This window comes from Mercenaria mercenaria, chromosome 17 (genome assembly GCF_021730395.1).
Source record: "Mercenaria mercenaria strain notata chromosome 17, MADL_Memer_1, whole genome shotgun sequence".
Lineage (NCBI taxonomy): Eukaryota > Metazoa > Mollusca > Bivalvia > Venerida > Veneridae > Mercenaria > Mercenaria mercenaria.
Genome location: NC_069377.1, coordinates 9,208,565 through 9,223,829, shown reverse-complemented (window position 1 = coordinate 9,223,829; position 15,265 = coordinate 9,208,565). Strand labels below are relative to the sequence as shown.

The 15,265-nt window shown below is 35.4% G+C and overlaps 1 protein-coding gene across 3 annotated transcripts in view; it reads left to right on the top strand.

The window, feature by feature from the left end:
- Window positions 1-2,789: 2,789 nt before the first annotated feature.
- Window positions 2,790-15,265, top strand: part of LOC123536313 (histone-lysine N-methyltransferase SETDB1-like) — a 55,028-nt gene continuing 42,552 nt past the window's right edge. The window contains exons 1-6 of one of the 3 annotated variants that reach the window (XM_053528959.1): window positions 2,790-2,886; window positions 6,213-6,395; window positions 7,199-7,292; window positions 7,858-8,031; window positions 8,821-8,914; window positions 11,568-11,705. In XM_053528959.1, the coding sequence (XP_053384934.1) occupies window positions 6,230-6,395; window positions 7,199-7,292; window positions 7,858-8,031; window positions 8,821-8,914; window positions 11,568-11,705 (666 nt within the window). In that variant the 5' untranslated portion in view covers window positions 2,790-2,886; window positions 6,213-6,229. Of the gene's footprint in view, window positions 2,887-6,212; window positions 6,396-7,198; window positions 7,293-7,857; window positions 8,032-8,820; window positions 8,915-9,690; window positions 9,772-11,567; window positions 11,706-15,265 lie in introns of all 3 variants that reach the window. The other 2 variants (XM_053528960.1, XM_053528961.1) reach the window with 2 other exon arrangements.

The following is a 15,265-nucleotide window of genomic DNA, read 5'->3' as shown; positions in this document are numbered from 1 at the left end:
ACAAAGTATGCACCCCATGTTGCAGATTTCTTTTATATTGTTTTGAAAGAGACGGCAAATGTTACTCCAGTTACGCAGACAAACATTATAATTGCATTTAACAATAAATCAAGCTATATGGGCAATATATTTAATATGGATAATCCGAAATTTGCTCAGTTTGTGGATATTATTTATCCCCGGTTAAATAGAAATAACAATTCAGATACTACTGCCTCAGTTTTAGATTTACATCTTTCTGTTTATAACAACATTACACATACCAACATTTATGAAAAGAAGAATGATATTAATATCATTATTTGTAAATTTGTGTAAGGATGTACCCAGGCAACATCTTATTGGATATATTTCTCAGTTAATTTCAGTTTGCCAGAGTGGTCATCTTACAACTGAAATTCTTCACCAAGACCACTTTTATATAAATTGCGTAAATATTTTGCTAAATTTTATTGTTGTAATAAGATTTGGCTTTAAAATTGATAGAGTCTATTAATTTAAAGACAGTTCTGTGGAAATGTATATCAAAACCCAACTTTTATCGGGATGTTGCTAACAAACTTGTGAGATTTTGATGCCACAGGGTGAGTCAGTCCGGGGTTCGAACCCGTGACCCCTCACGCACAGAGCGAGTGTTCTACCGACTGAGCTAACCGGCTGCCTAACACATCTTCCCTAACGTGACAAAGTCCGTACAGTGACATACATCCCCACAAATACATAATATTGCAAGCATCTTTTGACTGACCAAGCAAGCATGCCACAGCCCCACGTTGGGCGCCAAATGTCACAGGGTAAGAAAAATGTGCTGTCAGTCCGGGTCTCGAACCCGGGACCCCTCGCTTACAGTGCGAGTGCTCTACCGACTGAGCTAACCGGCTGCTTGACACATCTTCTTCCCTAAAGTGACCAAGTCCGTACCGTGACACTGAGTAATGGTAACTGTACTCCTGTATTTGGTAAAGTTATAATATGTTTATCAAAAGAGATTATAATTAATTAACAACTGTTTTGAGACACGCTGTATGTTAAGTGTTCAACCTTTTTACTTTTGGACGCTATGGTTTACTTTTAAATTGTGCCTGACGGAACAGGCGAATGCCTCTATGATAGTCAGTTCTTTTCGAAGATGTTATATAAATCTCACTTGGACTGAACTGTTTTGATATCCGCCTTCGGGCATATATTCCGTCGGGCCCTTACGGGTGTTTCTCTTTATGCTCTTTCGTTTTCAAAGGAATTGAATACATGCGTTTTGAGTTCTTAAGGTTTGCATTTGATATGATTTTATTTCGTTTTGCATGCAATGCCTTCTGTTGCCATTTCGAGTATTAGGATTCATCTGATGGGTATAATTTTTATTTCCATTGTGTAGAGATAATACCTAAAATTTTTAATTATCAACAAAAAAAAAAAAAAAACAACAAAAAAAAACAACAAAAAACAAAAAAAAAGCATTGATTGCTTAGATTAAACGTTTAAAATAAATACCTTTATATATTCAATAGTTGCAGACCAGTCCCCTCTTCTGTTTTCCAGGTTTATTATCCTAACGTTAAGGCTCTAATAAGAAACTGTGTTGTTAAGATAGTTTTTATTAGGTCTTGTACACAATTCAATGTCCTGGTTCCTTTCCACTATTTATATTCTTCTTCTTCTTCTTCTTCTTCTTCTTCTTCGTAGTTACTATACACTCCTTTACTTTGAAGATTATGTGTAGTAATGATTAAAATTTATGGCATATTACATAGTGACATAACAATTGTGTACATGTAAAAAGCAATATAAGTGTCCAAATTTACACGATTTGAACTTTGTATATTGGTTTCTATTTAGAGATTAAGAGCAGAGATTGGAGCAAGCACAGTGACAATAGCTTTGAAAGAGTAAACTCTGGCTGCTGTGTCTGCGACAAGGGGGAGGGGGCGTGGGGGGTGGGGGCTGGGCAACATGTTCCATTGACACTACACTAGAATGAAATTTGTAGGATCTTTGGATGCACCAATGTGTCTCAAGCTGTATATGTTACCATGTCTAGGCCTTGGTCTTGAATCAGCGGGTATTAATAAATTGTTTCGGATATATAGCAAGAACATTAATAAGTGAGATCTAGTTCTTCTTGTCTCTATTATAAATGTTGGTGGCCAATTTAAATTAGTTAACATATCAGAAACAGAACTTGTATTATGATAGCAATTAATAATTGACAAATCTAGCAGCCCTTCTCCGTACTTTTCAATTGGATTGATTATAATATATGATTCTGTTAAATTTTTTAACACTGTTTCCAAGTAATACGGCCAGCAGTTAAATGTATTGAATGTAGAAAATAGCGCCAAACAATTAAGACTTAATCACATGTATAAAATATTTTATGAAAATGTCCATCTTATCTTAGTGCCAATTTTGTATGTAGTAATGAAGTTTGAACACACAGCACTAGATCTAGTGCATTTATTTTTGTTCTTTCTGAAAATAATTCTGTCATTAAACAGTCATTCTTTTATACTGATATCAAGGATTGGAATGCTTTACCAGATAGTACTACGTAATATAACTGTTACTGAAGGAGTATCTTTGATCTAGCATTCAGTCTGTGATAGAAGTTTGTGTGCATTCTCTTTAAGTGAAGTGAATACTTTTACATGATCCCTTTTTCAAACCGTCTGTGGGTTTGTTTTGGGGAGGCTGCATTTTGAGAACGTGGCATTCCCTGTTGTTATCTATAATAATTCATGTACGGTATGGTACGGGAAGTGTTTTTTCTTTTGGCGTAAGAAAGTAATGGTGTGAAAATCACAACCGAACATGGACACCGGTTTGCACAAAGAGATAAAAAAAATAAACAAAAAATAAGAAAGGCAGGCATGTGCAAATCTGAATGAGGTTGCAGTATCCGTTTTTATTTATTTTAAATCAAAGAATACTGTGTAAATTAATTGTCTGAAACTATTCCGTCAGTGATCTTCATGAAAATCTTGAAGATTTGTCAAAGCACGAGTCGGACCTGGGATGAAGAAATTTGACCAGACAGATAAAAAAACCTGTTTGCATCCTAAATCAACCCAAAAATGAAAAATATGTGGTGAAATAAGACCCCCTTTCAACGATATATAACATCTCGGGGTTTGTTTTTTTTTTTTAGTAAACTGAGGACGATAATCGGTGTCTTCCCCTAGAGGCTAGAAAAAAGGCCAAAAAAAAAGGCAGTGGCTAGAGAACCGGAATGAATAAACTTTACAACCCTTTAAACATATTATAATATGGAGAGGGGGAACTGTCACCCTTATATAACATTGTGGGGGGAATTGTCTGGGAGTGAATTGTCTTGGGGGGGAATTGTCTTGAGGGGGAATCATCTTGGGGGGGAATAGTCTGACAACCAACCGGAATTGGTTCCCTAGACAGCGAAGTTATTTATCTGGAACAAGTTCTCCAGCCAAAATACCGTGCATAGGCTACAGAACTGGAATTTTATTTCTATGCATAATGCTGCCGAAATCCTGCTTTGTTTCTTGGCAAGAATCACACATACCGTATTTTCCCGTATTAACGCCCCTGGGGGCGTTACATTTTCCAAAGAGGGGGCGTTTATTTGAGGTAAAAAAATAAAAAATGAAAATTTTTACAAAACTTAAAAACATTGTTCAAACTAGCTGTAAAGTGTTTCTGTGTTGTTTAATCCCCCTAAACGTAATTATTTGGCATCCAATTTAATGCAGTTTGTCTTTTATGCATTTAAATACGGTACCTCGTGTATTCCATGTCTGGCTTTTTGACACGCTCGCGACACTACACATTGCGTCATGACCCAAACAGCTGTGTACTCCGATAACATTTTCCTTAGTACATGCAGGTAGCTAATAGCACAATACACAATGTCAATGGTTTGACACGCTGCTGTGCCTGCTTTTAAATCAAAAGTTCTTAAAACTGCCGAAGAAAAGGGTATATCGTAAACACATTGCTTCAAGTTTGTTTAAAGTCGGCAGGAAGCGTGTGGGCGAGTGTTGTAAAAACAAATCAAAAATGTATTTACTGTTTAATTTTCTGTTACGTACCGTACTTAGTACAAATGTTTTGGCTTTACAGTACATGGACTGTTTAAAAGTGTGTTTAATTTTTAATACATTGGACTTTTGTACTGTAAATTACTGATTATGTAGACTTATAAAAATGAGGTAGGTGATTTTTTCCCGTTCTTGTTGACTTTTTTTCCCCTCCAAAATGGGTGGGGGCGTTAATTAGAGGGGGGGCCTTAATTCGGGAAAATACGGTATTATTAATATTATCTTAATTAATTTTTCAAGTTTATTTCGCCTTGCTCGAATGAGGACAATTTCCGCATTCATTCGTACTAATTTATTTTATCATTCCAATATGGCGGACAGTATGTGGTGAGTTCACTTTTGGAGACACGGTAAAAACAGATAAATGAAAGGGCATGGCTTGCTGAAATGGTAAAGTTAATTAAGATAATAACAAGCATGATACATACCAAAAGAAACAAAGTGAATTTCTGCAGCATCATGCATACAGCATAGAAATAAAATTCCGGTTCCCTAGTCTATGCACTTTAGCCAGATGAATAAGTTCGCTGTCTAGGGAACTGATTCCGGTTCTCTAGCCACTGCCTAGAAAAAAAGTCCCACAAAAATGAATTTCACCCCTCAACAATTGATATTTTGGTGTTAAAAATATTTTAATGCTGTAATTCCACTTTATGGTTTGCATTTTATTTGTTCTAAAGTGTCTGATACCAGCCTGCGTTCATGTGCCCATACAATCCATCAATGGTTGGCTTATTTGTACAGATTTATAACGGCAGCACCCTATTTTACGATGCACATCTAGGCCTAGAATCAATGTTTCATGGTATTAACAACTTCATTGAATTTTTCTCATATCTGGAATGAATCTAAAAGCAGATGGCATAATTTTAGCTCTATCTACTTTATGTTCTTGTGAGATTTTCGCGAGAACTGTGAAAGCAAATCAAATTATCAAAAAAACCAAGTTTTTTTCCTCACCATTTTGGGACATGACCCATACCTGTGGGATTGGGAATTTTTGCCAAAATTGGAAAAGAATACAAATTTCAATATCCATGTTAAAGCAATTATGAACAAACCCTTCTGTGGCAGAACTATAGTACAACCAGTTATATAATTTCTCATACTTGGCTGAAGTAAAAAGCCTCTGGTCAGGTACAAGCACACTTTCATTCAATTCATTGTCCTCAGAATGCAATGAAATTTGAAAATCCAAAGCAGTCAAAGGTGAAGAAGTTTGACTTTCAGTTGTTTCAATAGTTGATGTCGCTTTTGCTGGTTGACTAACACGCTAGTTATAGTTTTTGATAATGCTGCCTGTTTGAATAAATTGTCTATTCTTTGCATTTTTCAGGTGTGTTTTTTTTAACTTTTTGAAGTAATATTTTTAATTGTGTGACATGTTTTTACCATTGTTGTTGATATTGATCTATTTCTATAAGACACTTGCGCAGGTTAATAGAAAAGATGATTGCCGAATGTATCAGATTGTAATTTGTGCTACCGATTTTCGTACTCGATTTTCATCGTACTTGCTGTTTTTCTTGGTAAAATGGGTATATTTTTCTCAGATTTTTTTTGGCTTTGAATTGAGAATTTCATGCTTGAAATTGGTAAAAAAGATACTATTTTCAACTGGGAACATTACCGAATAACGGCTGTAAAATACGCCCCCCAATGCGGTACGTCTTTGACACCTTCAGTTTAATTGTCAACATGTGTGAGATCAAAGCGTAAACAAATTGTTGATAAACCAAGTGATCCACTGGTATTGTTACATAATTATTTGGTGTCCGTTGTAAAAGAACGACTTTTAGCTGCTTGTAATAAATATTTACAACATAAAACTGTGTGGTTGCAGATTTTTCATGAAATGTGGTAATCTTACCGAATACAGCAAATTAATAGTTATTATTACTTTATTCCCATCCATACTCGTGTTCCTTTTACATTTATACCGGATGAAATATGATAAAATATACATTAATATTGATCAGGTTTCAGTTGCTTCAGATACACTACAAAACTGATTCGTGGCAGGCAACAGTAAATAAGCTGTGGAGAGTTTTAGGGCCTTTGGTTGTGCTTGAGTGTTAAGAATCTTTGGGTAAATAGTACCTGTAAATGGACTGTAAATATGTATTTACTGACTGCTTTTAGAACCATACCACTTAAAAATGGCTGACAAAGAGATGAAAAGTTTCCAGTTCAGCTGTGATATAAACCTGGATGATATAGTCGACTCCGCTATTGCTGACCTGTGTGATACCTCAGAATGTGTCGAGGCACAGAATTGGGAGACAGAGCTACAGAAGATTCAAACTCAAGTAAAAACTGCAGAAAGTAAGTCATTCCAATTTGCAGAATAAAATCAAAGTATTGCTGTATTTAATATTAAATACACTAGAAATAGATTTTATGTTGTTTTTTTTTCACATGAACTACTATGCATTTTGAGAATTTAAGCTATCAGAATATAACAGACATGTATGATAACTGGTATAATTTATAGAACTATAAATAGCTTTTATAATTGATTTCTTACCAAGACAAAAAAGGGCTGAAGAATGCCATTCTGAGAAGTTAAAGTGACATTAAATAAAACAAACTGGCTTGGGCCCGGTTGTTTGAAACTTTAACCAGCTGTTAAAGTAACGGCCGGTAAAATTTTGGTTCAAAATACTGGACTTGGTGGGAAACACTAGTATGATATTTTTATTTCATTGTAAAGATTTTTCAGTGTTCATACCGTAATTCTTACCTTATGCATTTGTTTTTCTAAGTCTTAGGAAATGATGAAAAATAACCCTTAAAGCTAATCAACCGTTAGCTTAATTGCCTGTTAAAGTTTCGAACAACTGGGCCCAGATTGTATTTTCAAACAAATTCATTTATTATATATTTGACTATCAGTTCCAGTTGCTCGATGGTTTAGGATTATACATACATATTTTCTAGCGATTATGGAAGAATTGTTTTGATTTTACCCTTTCCAAACAAGTTTGTTTTTGTTTAAGGATAATTTCGCATTCATGTAACACGCACTTGTGTTAAAGAAGCTAAAAGCAGCAATTTTATTTATCCACCTATGACTAAAATGCTACAGAACAAACAGAATTTAAAATGTTTTCTGTATGTATTTACAGGAAAGCAGAAAGAAATTAACAGATTGTTTTCGGACTGTATGTCACAGTTAGTGAGTTTCCGAGATGCACTTGAAGAAGAGGAAAAGGAGGATATGTAAGCTAAAAGAATTTATTGTGTCACATACTATGTACTGTTAAGTCATTACTTCAAGCTTTGCAAATTTTTTGTCTTTGCTTGGCATCCATCATGGAAATTTAGTATCTTCAGACAAATCAGTTCCAACATTTGTATAATCTTTTAAACATGTTTGAAATCCACAAATGAAATTAATGTCCTGGCACAAGAGCTGCTCCGGAGTTTAAGGTCCATATATCAGACAAAAGAACTTATAATAACTTTTCTATACAAGGAAGGATCAGATCTTGTCATCTATCAGCTGTAATGTGTGATATATTCCAAAAATCCATATATAGTGTGGGCTCAGCATTCAACTTTTGTAACTATTTATAAATAAAGAACAAGACTCAGTAGTTTTGACATGAGCCCACAGTGTATTGTAAGACACCCACTGTTCCTTCAGTTTATTTTTCAGCTTGTTACAATAACTAAAACACGTCTTTCAATTGATTGAAAAAATCATAAACAAGAGAATAAGTAAATATGATGCAGGAAAATACTTAGTGGATGCACTGATAATTTTTTTTACCCAATTCTTCAGGATAAAGCACGAAGCTGCAAAACTTGCTGCAGATAATGCTTTAAAACAACCACATGAGATCACTATAGACGACACTGACGATGAAGATGATGATGATGTACAGTTCATACAGAAGACGTACGATCCTCAAGTGGCAATAAAACGTCAGGGAGAGGTCACACGAGTATTTGCAGTGTATGTATATTATAAGCTATTGGTTTTGGAGTCAGAGTAGAGATATTATTTATATTGTTGGTTTTAAATGAAAAGCAATTTATTGAATATGTGAACATATATTTCATCAAAGCATTTGATAAATGCTGTGAATGATGACAGGTAGAAATTTTATTTCTAAATGATGTTACAGCATTATGCATGTTCTTTATTGTTTGCATCACGGGTCACACTGGGTGAACAGTTTATGTTTAGGTTGAACACCACTAATTAAAGTCCTTCTTTGTTTCATATAAAATGATAACTTAAAGTCATATTTAAGAAAAAGTTCCCAAGTGTGGTTTATTGTACAATAACCCGTATTTTGAGTTCTTATGCATAAGAATATATCACAAAGGCCGTAGGCCTGAGTGATATATTGTTTCGCATAAGAACTCAAAAACCAATATAATAATAAATAAATAAATGAATGAGTTACTTTTGTAAATAAATGAATAAATAGATAAATAAATACATTTTGTAAAAAAAAAAGAAAAAGATAAATACATTTTGTAAAAAATAGCTTCATTTTAAGAGCCGCATGGAGAAAAGTGTGAGCCACTTTAATGGGTCTGTAGCAAATGGCTGAATTGGTAAGTGGCAGAGTGTACCATGTGTGCATGAATCAGACAAAAAAAAATGACATGACAAAAGTATTTGTACTGTTGGGTTTGTTTGCTATGTCGCGAAATTTTCTTATGATCGCTGTAATCTACATTAGTGTAGAATTTTGTCTTCTAATGGTTCTTGTAATTGACTTGCTTATTCCAGGACTAAAAAAGATCCAAATGCAGGTTCCTCAGTAACAACAAGCCAGACAAGAGCTAATCTGTCCACTGCTTTATCAAATGCGGGGAACCAACCAGTACGTATTTGTTTTTAGTTGTTAACTCCTTGCAGTTTCTTTGCTTTGAAGTTCACATGGCTCAAACAGCAATGATGAAAGTTTATATACCATCAGAGTGTTATTTGATTTAAGCAATTTGGAATATGTTTTAGCCAAAAGAATCCTTTTCTGATGAATTAATAGTTTATTTGTGTAACAGTATTTGCATTCTCAAGAATTCATTATAACTAATCATTAAACAAAGGAGTTAAAGGTTACAGTTGCTGTTTTTGCCTTTTTTGTTGAGTTCAACACTGCAGTCATTTCTCCATGTTGAAGACATTCACTGATATCAGGTACATGTATATATCAGTCTCTCAACAGAGGTGTTGTTCTTTCACTTTTTATTGCTACAGTGACAACATGAAGATTACTTGGTTTTCTTTGAACATGTTTTACATTGGCGTCATCTGCTGTTTGAGTTATAACTGTTAAATGTTCTGATGTTGTTGCAAGATGTGGACTTACCAGTTTATAGAAGTTGACAGAGAGGAAAGTAATGGCGGGAGCAACAGCTCCGTGAAAGAGATTGGCATATGTATTTTGGAATGAACTTCTTAAACTCAGACATGTTTCATGTGTGGAATTTTGAGCAATTCACTGTAGTTAATTCTCTAAAAATTCTTTTTTTTTTTCACTTGGACAGCATTAAACAAAAAGTGATAAACTGATATGGAGTGAATAATAATGATAAATACTTTTCTCATGTGCATTTTTCTCTCGTACCAGTCATTTCATTTGATCATAATTTGCAGCCTCGTACCATTGATACAATGCGAAAGATTCTGTCAGCCTCTCTATCACAGCAGTCAGGAATTAAAATAAGGATCAGTGGCGTAAGACAACAGAAATACTGTAAATCACTTGGACACAGTGTCGTGAAATCATTTCTAATCTTGTTCTCTCTTTAATAAGTTACATGTGTATGATAAATATACTATGAAATCATTAATATTTGTTCTGGACTAATTTTTCATGAATTTTTTAGTGAGTTGATCCACGAAATTTCAACAAACGAGTAAATTCTCATCCATTTTGTGTTCAAAAGTTGAAAAACACTAATGCCTTACTCAGGACTTGGTTAAAGCCACGAAAATTAGTGCCCACAAAATGAAATGAATTCAGAGTTTTGAAAATTATAAAATGTTTAAAAATACATAACATTTTTAAACCGGAGGGATAGGACAGAAAATGTACTCCTTTGCACACAAGACTTAGTGTGCTTTCAGTTCATAGATATTATTATGGTCTTAAAATACAGAACTCTGAAAAGATTTAGTTCAAGATACATTACAAATTTGGCAAAGTTACCAGACATGAAAATGTAAATGACTCGAGAGTTTTTGTACACAAACTATGTCCAGTGATTATCAGACAGATAGCACTTGCTCTGATTCCTTCAGTTCTTGTGTAAACTTTCCCTGCTTTACTTCTTTCATTGATTTGATTTGTGGATGAGAGCAAGCGCTATCTGAAGTTCCTATATCGGGATATGCAGCATGATATATGTCATCTTGTAACTGTTGTCTTACACACATTGTGGTATTGTGTCAAACTTTTTGTTCTTGTCCTAACTGTAACCGTTTATTAAGTTGACAAGTAGAAAGGCATCCGTGTTTCAATGTTACCTTGCATCTTGCGTTGCTATGGAGAAATACAGTGCACAATTCTTTTTCCCAATTTAGTTTTCTTCTATAGAATGCTGAGGATCAGCGTATTTTAAAGTTAGAAATTAACTGTCTTCCTTATTACCTCCCTTTTGCTTATATAAAAGGCCAAGGATCAACATTTAATTTAAAAGTTTTTTTCCGTTAGAAATTAACTGTCTTCCCTATTACCTCCCTTTAAATTGATTATTTGAAAATGTGTAACTGTACTTCAAGATTTATTTTGTTTGCATAAATGTGTCACTATTCTTACTGTTAAGTACACTCAAAGATGAATGGTTTTCTGTTTTTCTTCGCAGAAACTATGTTCCATGTTTAATAGGTGGCACTTGATTTACAATTCAGATCAACTTAAACTCCAAAAATTCCTCTGAAATTTAAAATGTTTTTTTAGGAGAAAAAGTGTTTCTTGTCAGTAGGTAGAGCACAGAATTGATTATTGTGTTCCCAGGGAGAAGTGAAGATTCTTCTTTATATGAGTCGCGCCATGAGAAAACCAACATAATGCATTTGCGACCAGCATGGATCCAGACCAGCCTGCGCATCCGCGCAGTCTGGTCAGGATCCATGCTGTTCGCTAACGGTTTCTTTAATTGCAATAGGCTTTGAAAGTGAACAGCATGGATCCTGACCAGACTGCATGGATGCGCAGGCTGGTCTAGATCCATGCTGGTCGCAAACGCACTATGTTTGTTTTCGCATGGCATGGCTCATATATTGATAGAAGAAAACATGTTTGAAGTCATTTGTTCTCCACCTCTGTCTAATGCAAGGAAGTTGTCAGTTACTTGCTTAGAATAAGTTTGTACTGATACAGAATCAAAGATCACTGATTAAGTTACACAACTGCTGTTACATTTTAACAATATTGTGATAAACATGAAACCAGACATGTGAAGTGTATGTACTTTTGTTTCTATCTGACACTGTTTCAGATTTTGAGTACCTGTATAATTTTATTTCAGCAGTCACAATTACAGAAAGTGCGAGAGAATTTTACGCGATCGCTCCGTACCATGAACATTCCTGCAGTTTCTCAGTCATCATTATCATCATCATCCCAGTCATCATCATCAGCTTTGCTGTCTAATTTAGCGTACAGTGTATGTTCTTCTTTCTTTTCTGTCTTACTGCTTTATATAGGGTCTGTAGGACTGTTAAGGCCCTCATGCTTTGATTTCTGGAATAGAAACCAAGATTATAACATTGAATCTGGAAATCAGTCAAAAATTCCATCATCTGATTGGTTAAATCAGAGGTCAGTCTTGATATTGACCAATGTCAAGGATGCATTAATAGACTGGTTTCCAAACTCTGGTTCATATTCTTTGGACCTTGACCCTTATTCTTCAGCAGTTATTTCTAAATTTTCGACTTTAAAATAGCAAAGTTTCAGTTTGCCTTAACTTTGTTTTATAGCAAATTTGTACAGTCAAGTGTGACTGTATTTGTCAGTGTTTCAGATTTAGACTTTGAAATACTGAACTTTCTTTTTCTCTCTCCTTGATAAATCAACACCAATTTTAATGAAATAAAGCATGAATGTGTATTCTGTTGCTGTGAACAGTTCAGCAATATGTCAGTTTAAATTTACGTTATATCAAAGTATTTAATAGTCTAAGTTTCAAACCAATGTAAAGACTTTGCTACCAGTATGGATCCAGATCAACCTGTCCATCTGTGCATTCTTATCTGGATCCATACTGCTTGTGTATTAGTCACATACAAGTGTTGAAATTGATAAACAGCTTGGATGTGGGGATAAATAAATAGTATGGATGTGGGGATAAATAAACAGCCTGGATGTGGGAATAAATAAACAGTATGGATGTGGGGATCAATAATCAGTATGGATGTGGGGATAAATAAACAGTAAGGATGTGGGGATGAATAAACAGCCTGGCTGAGTGGATAAATAAAAGTATGGATGTGGGGATAAATAAAAAGCCTAGATGAGGGGATAAATAAAAAGCCTAGATGAGGGGATAAATAAACAGTATGGATGAGGGGATAAATAAACAGTAAGGATGTTGGGATAAATAGTATGGATTTGGGGATAAATAAACAGCATGGCTGTGGGGATAAATGAACAGTATGGATGTGGGGATAAATAAACAGTATGGATGTGGGGATAAATAAACAGTACGGATGTGAGGATAAATAAACAGTATGGATGTGGGGATAAATAAACAGTATGGATGTGGGGATAAATAAACAGTCTGGATGTGGAGATAAATATACAGTATGGATGTTGGGATAGATAAACAGCCTGGATGTGGGGATAAATAAACAGTATGGATGTGGGGATAGATAAACAGTATGGATGTGGGGATAAATAAACAGTAAGGATGTGCAGATAAATAAACAGTATGGATGTGGGGATCAATAAACAGTATGGATGTGGGGATAAATAAACAGTATGGATGTGGGGATAAATAAACAGTATGGATGTGGGGATAAATAAACAGTATGGATGTGGGGATAAATAAACAGTTTGGATGTGGGGATAAATAAACAGTATGGATAAATAAACAGTATGGATGTGGGGATAAATAAACAGTATGGATTTGGGGATAAATAAACAGCATGGCTGTGGGGATAAATAAACAGTATGGATGTGGGGATAAATAAACAGTAAGGATGTGGGGATAAATAAACAGCCTGGATGTGGGGATAAATAAACAGTATGGATTTGGGGATAAATAAACAGCATGGCTGTGGGGATAAATAAACAGTATGGATGTGGGGATAAATAAACAGCCTGGCTGTGGGGATAAATAAACAGTATGGATGTGGGGATAAATAAACAGTATGAATGTGGGGATAAATAAACAGTATGGATGTAGGGATAAATAAACAGTATGGATGAGGGGATAAATAAACAGTATGGATGTGGGGATAAATAAACAGTCTGGATGTGGGGATAAATAAACAGTATGGATTTGGGGATAAATAAACGGCATGGATTCAGGGATAAATAAACGGTATGGATGTGGGGATAAATAAACAGTATGGATGTGGGGATAAATAAACAGTATGGATGTGGGGATAAATAAACAGTATGGATGAGGGGATAAATAAACAGTAAGGATGTTGGGATAAATAGTATGGATTTGGGGATAAATAAACAGCATGGCTGTGGGGATAAATGAACAGTATGGATGTGGGGATAAATAAACAGTATGGATGTGGGGATAAATAAACAGTACGGATGTGAGGATAAATAAACAGTATGGATGTGGGGATAAATAAACAGTATGGATGTGGGGATAAATAAACAGTAAGGATGTGGGGATAAATAAACAGTAAGGATGTGGGGATAAATAAACAGCCTGGATGTGGGGATAAATAAACAGCCTGGATGTGGGGATAAATAAACAGTATGGATGTGGGGATAAATAAACAGTATGGATGTGGGGATAAATAAACAGTATGGATGTTGGGATAAATAAACAGTAAGGATGTGGGGATAAATAAACAGTAAGGTTGCTAGGATAAATAAACAGCCTGGATGTGGGGATGAATAAACAGTAAAGATGTGGGGATAAATAAACAGTAAGGATGTGGGGATAAATAAACAGCATGGGTGTACACCGATATGGATCCTTGCTGGTCCTTAAGCCGTAATGTTGTTTTTTGCACAGTGGGGCTCAAATGTTGATGTAGGTGGGCCCAGCAGTTAATAGCAGTTATAATGAATAAAACAGATTCAGTTTTCTTTATGTTGCAAAGATGTTTAAATTAGTTCAAAGTAAATGTGCAGAATGAATCATTTGTTGTTTGTGTAGAGTAGTTTATGATATTTTGTATATACAGCATGGCTTTGCTGTTAAATAAATGGCATTAACGAGAATTTCAATTTTTTATGCCCCCGAAGGGAGGCATATAGTTTTTGAACCGTCTGTCTGTCTGTCGGTCTGTCAGTCTGTCGGTCTGTCAGTCTGTCCACAATTTTCGTGTCCGGTCCATATCTTTGTTATTGATGGATGGATTTTCAAATAACTTGGCATGAATGTGTACCACAGTAAGACGACGTGCAGTGCGCAAGACCCAGGTCCGTAGCTCAAAGGTCAAGGTCACACTTAGACGTTAAAGGATAGTGTATTGATGGGCGTGTCCGGTCCATATCTTTGTCATGGATGGATGGATTTTCAAATAACTTGGCATGAATGTGTACCACAGTAAGACGACGTGCAGTGCGCAAGACCCAGGTCCGTAGCTCAAAGGTCAAGGTCACACTTAGACGTTAAAGGATAGTGCATTGATGGGCGTGTCCGGTCCATATCTTTGTCATCGATGGATGGATTTTCAAATAACTTGGCATGAATGTGTACCACAGTAAGACGACGTGCAGTGCGCAAGACCCAGGTCCGTAGCTCAAAGGTTTAAGGTCACACTTAGACGTTAAAGGATAGTGCATTGATGGGCATGTCCGGTCCATATCTTTGTCATCGATGGATGGATTTTCAAATAACTTGGCATGAATGTGTACCACAGTAAGACGACGTGCAGTGCGCAAGACCCAGGTCCATAGCTCAAAGGTCAAGGTCACACTTAGACGTTAAAGGATAGTGCATTGATGGGCGTGTCCGGTCCATATCTTTGTCATCGATGGATGGATTTTCAAATAACTTGGCATGAATGTGTACCACAGTAAGACGAC